General features: G+C 36.1%; 1 protein-coding gene across 1 annotated transcript; it reads left to right on the forward strand.

The window, feature by feature from the left end:
• The first annotated feature begins 859 nt into the window (after positions 1 to 859).
• LOC108324729 (transcription factor UPBEAT1) lies at positions 860 to 1,422 on the forward strand. The gene has a single exon (XM_052874935.1). It carries the CDS (start codon positions 896 to 898, stop codon positions 1,235 to 1,237), a length of 342 nt encoding a protein of 113 aa, XP_052730895.1. The 5' UTR covers positions 860 to 895; the 3' UTR covers positions 1,238 to 1,422.
• Positions 1,423 to 2,219: the final 797 nt, after the last annotated feature.

Raw genomic sequence — 2,219 nt, forward strand, 5'->3', positions numbered from 1 at the left:
GCATGAATGTGGATGTTATTTCAGTCCTTGATTTGTTTGTAGTTTCGTGAGGCTTCATGTTTTAGGGGAGGCATATGATCTGCAACTTCATGGCTCGGAGAAGATTAAAAATAAAAGGGAAAGGAGGAATGTTTGTCGGATCTCATCTAACATCGTATATGTGTAAGTACTAAGTACAATGTATCGTTTTTGTTGCGTGATAATATCAATTGTGGACGGAAAGATGAGGGATAATACGAGAAGGTGGTGGTTGTTTTGAAGAGTGATTAAATTCATGAGTTCGTTCAATGAAAAACTAACAGGGTTCATGAATCTGAGAGGTTATCAATCTTATCCCAACATTATGATCCAAACGGTCGACTTTTTGTTAAGAGAAGAAGTGACAAATAATAGTCGTGTAATAGTTTATAATGTCTAAGTGAGTAGTAACATGGTTTCCTTTGAAGCAGCAGGTAGTGAATATAATGAAGGCATGAGTTTGTATATGTGGAATGCCACGTTGATTGAGCTGGAAGGAGGCGATTGAAATGGTGAGTGCATTGAATTTGGAAAGTGGGAGGGGAATAATCCAGGGTGGTCTTACTAGGTGGAGGTGTGTGTGTGATGAAAGGTGGTGGTTTAGAGAGAGGTTGGGTGTTGTGAAGAAGAATCATGTGGATGCATGTGCATTGGGTTGGAGAACATGCCCAAAGCAACAAGCAACACACTTAGGTACACCTGTCTCTCTCCCATTCCCTTGGAACCCTCCTTCCAAAGTGTACTGTGGCCCCCACCTTCTAATCCTTAATTCAAATCAACCCCATCATGTATATAAATTATGCTGTCTTGGTTATGCTATTCTATTACCACTACACCACACACCACCCTCTTGTTTTAGAACCTGATCTGCTTCATCATGGGAATTTCTTCACACCCTTCTCTTGTCTCCCTCTCTTTGAAGGATCTGCTTGAGGGAACTGAAGCAAACAGAAATTCATCATACGGGTGTTTGAGGACCAAAAAGAAGGGTGTTATTAGGAGGCCAAGGAGGGTTTTGATGAAGAGAAGGGGTGGTTGTAGAAGAGGATCAAATGGGATTCGGAGACGCGTGAGAACATTGAAGACCCTTGTACCTAACTCTGATTCTTTGGGGTTGGATGGACTCTTCAGAGAAACTGCTAATTACATATTGTCCTTACAAACGAGAGTGAGGGTCATGCAGGTTATGGTTAAGGTATTGACAGCCTCTCACGACTGATTCATCTGTTTGTAAAGACTAATTATAATTAAGATTTTTGTTTTCCTTGTGGTTTGTAGCTACACAAACATTGGTTTCAGATTCCATGTTCTTTGTCTCCTGCATCTAGATTTAGATCAGTTTTATGATCATTTTCATGGTGTAAGAATCATATGACTGCCTTATTACAGTCTTTGTTACATATATTTACCTGTATTAATCAATCGCTCAATTGTGATATACTACTTTTTTTTTAGTTATTATGCTTGAAATGATTGCCACTTGATAACATGTAGAACGTAAATGATCGACCATAACATGCACTCTTGAAATCTGAAAATGTGGAAATTTTGATTTTAAGAGTCAAAATACACATCTAAGTTCCTGTTAATCTGGCGAGAAGATTTACAATAGTGAGTTAGATGCCAAGTCGGAACCCAAAAATCTTAGATTGGTGGATTAATATTCCACTAGACATGATCATCACTTTTTCATTTCTATCGAACTAAAAGTTTTCTTCGTAAACTGAATTTCGGAAAATTACTTTTACTTTATTTATTGAGACCTGGAATATTTTATGAGAAAAGACCTATAAATTTATTACTTTAACATTTTGACTTGAGATGTAAATTTCTTTCTCATCATTTTTATAACTTTTTATGAAAACTTAATTAAATCCTTTTATAGGTTAAACTCTATTATCTTGTTGTTCAATCTCCTGATAAATCTCAGACTTGTGACTTTTTATAAGAGCTTAGTTCTCGCAAAAATTAACGTAAAATATGGTTAAAAGTAGGAGTAAATGATGCAAGTTTTTTTTAATGCAGGGATGACCTGTTTCTGCAGCTCATTTCTAAGATTTTCTCGTCTTTTCCTGTGCTTTTAAGATAGAAAAAACATACATGTCATTTTTTGCGAGAAAAAGAAAAACTATTTGTGTTGCTAAAAAAGATGACATTGTATATTATTTTCCTAATATTGCACATCTGTGTCAAATTTTACA

Source organism: Vigna angularis, chromosome 3 (genome assembly GCF_016808095.1).
Source record: "Vigna angularis cultivar LongXiaoDou No.4 chromosome 3, ASM1680809v1, whole genome shotgun sequence".
NCBI lineage: Eukaryota > Viridiplantae > Streptophyta > Magnoliopsida > Fabales > Fabaceae > Vigna > Vigna angularis.

Coding starts and splice junctions, on each gene's coding strand:
- LOC108324729 (XM_052874935.1), top strand. CDS start 896: ATGGGAATTTCTTCACACCCTTCTCTTGTCTCCCTCTCTTTGAAGGAT.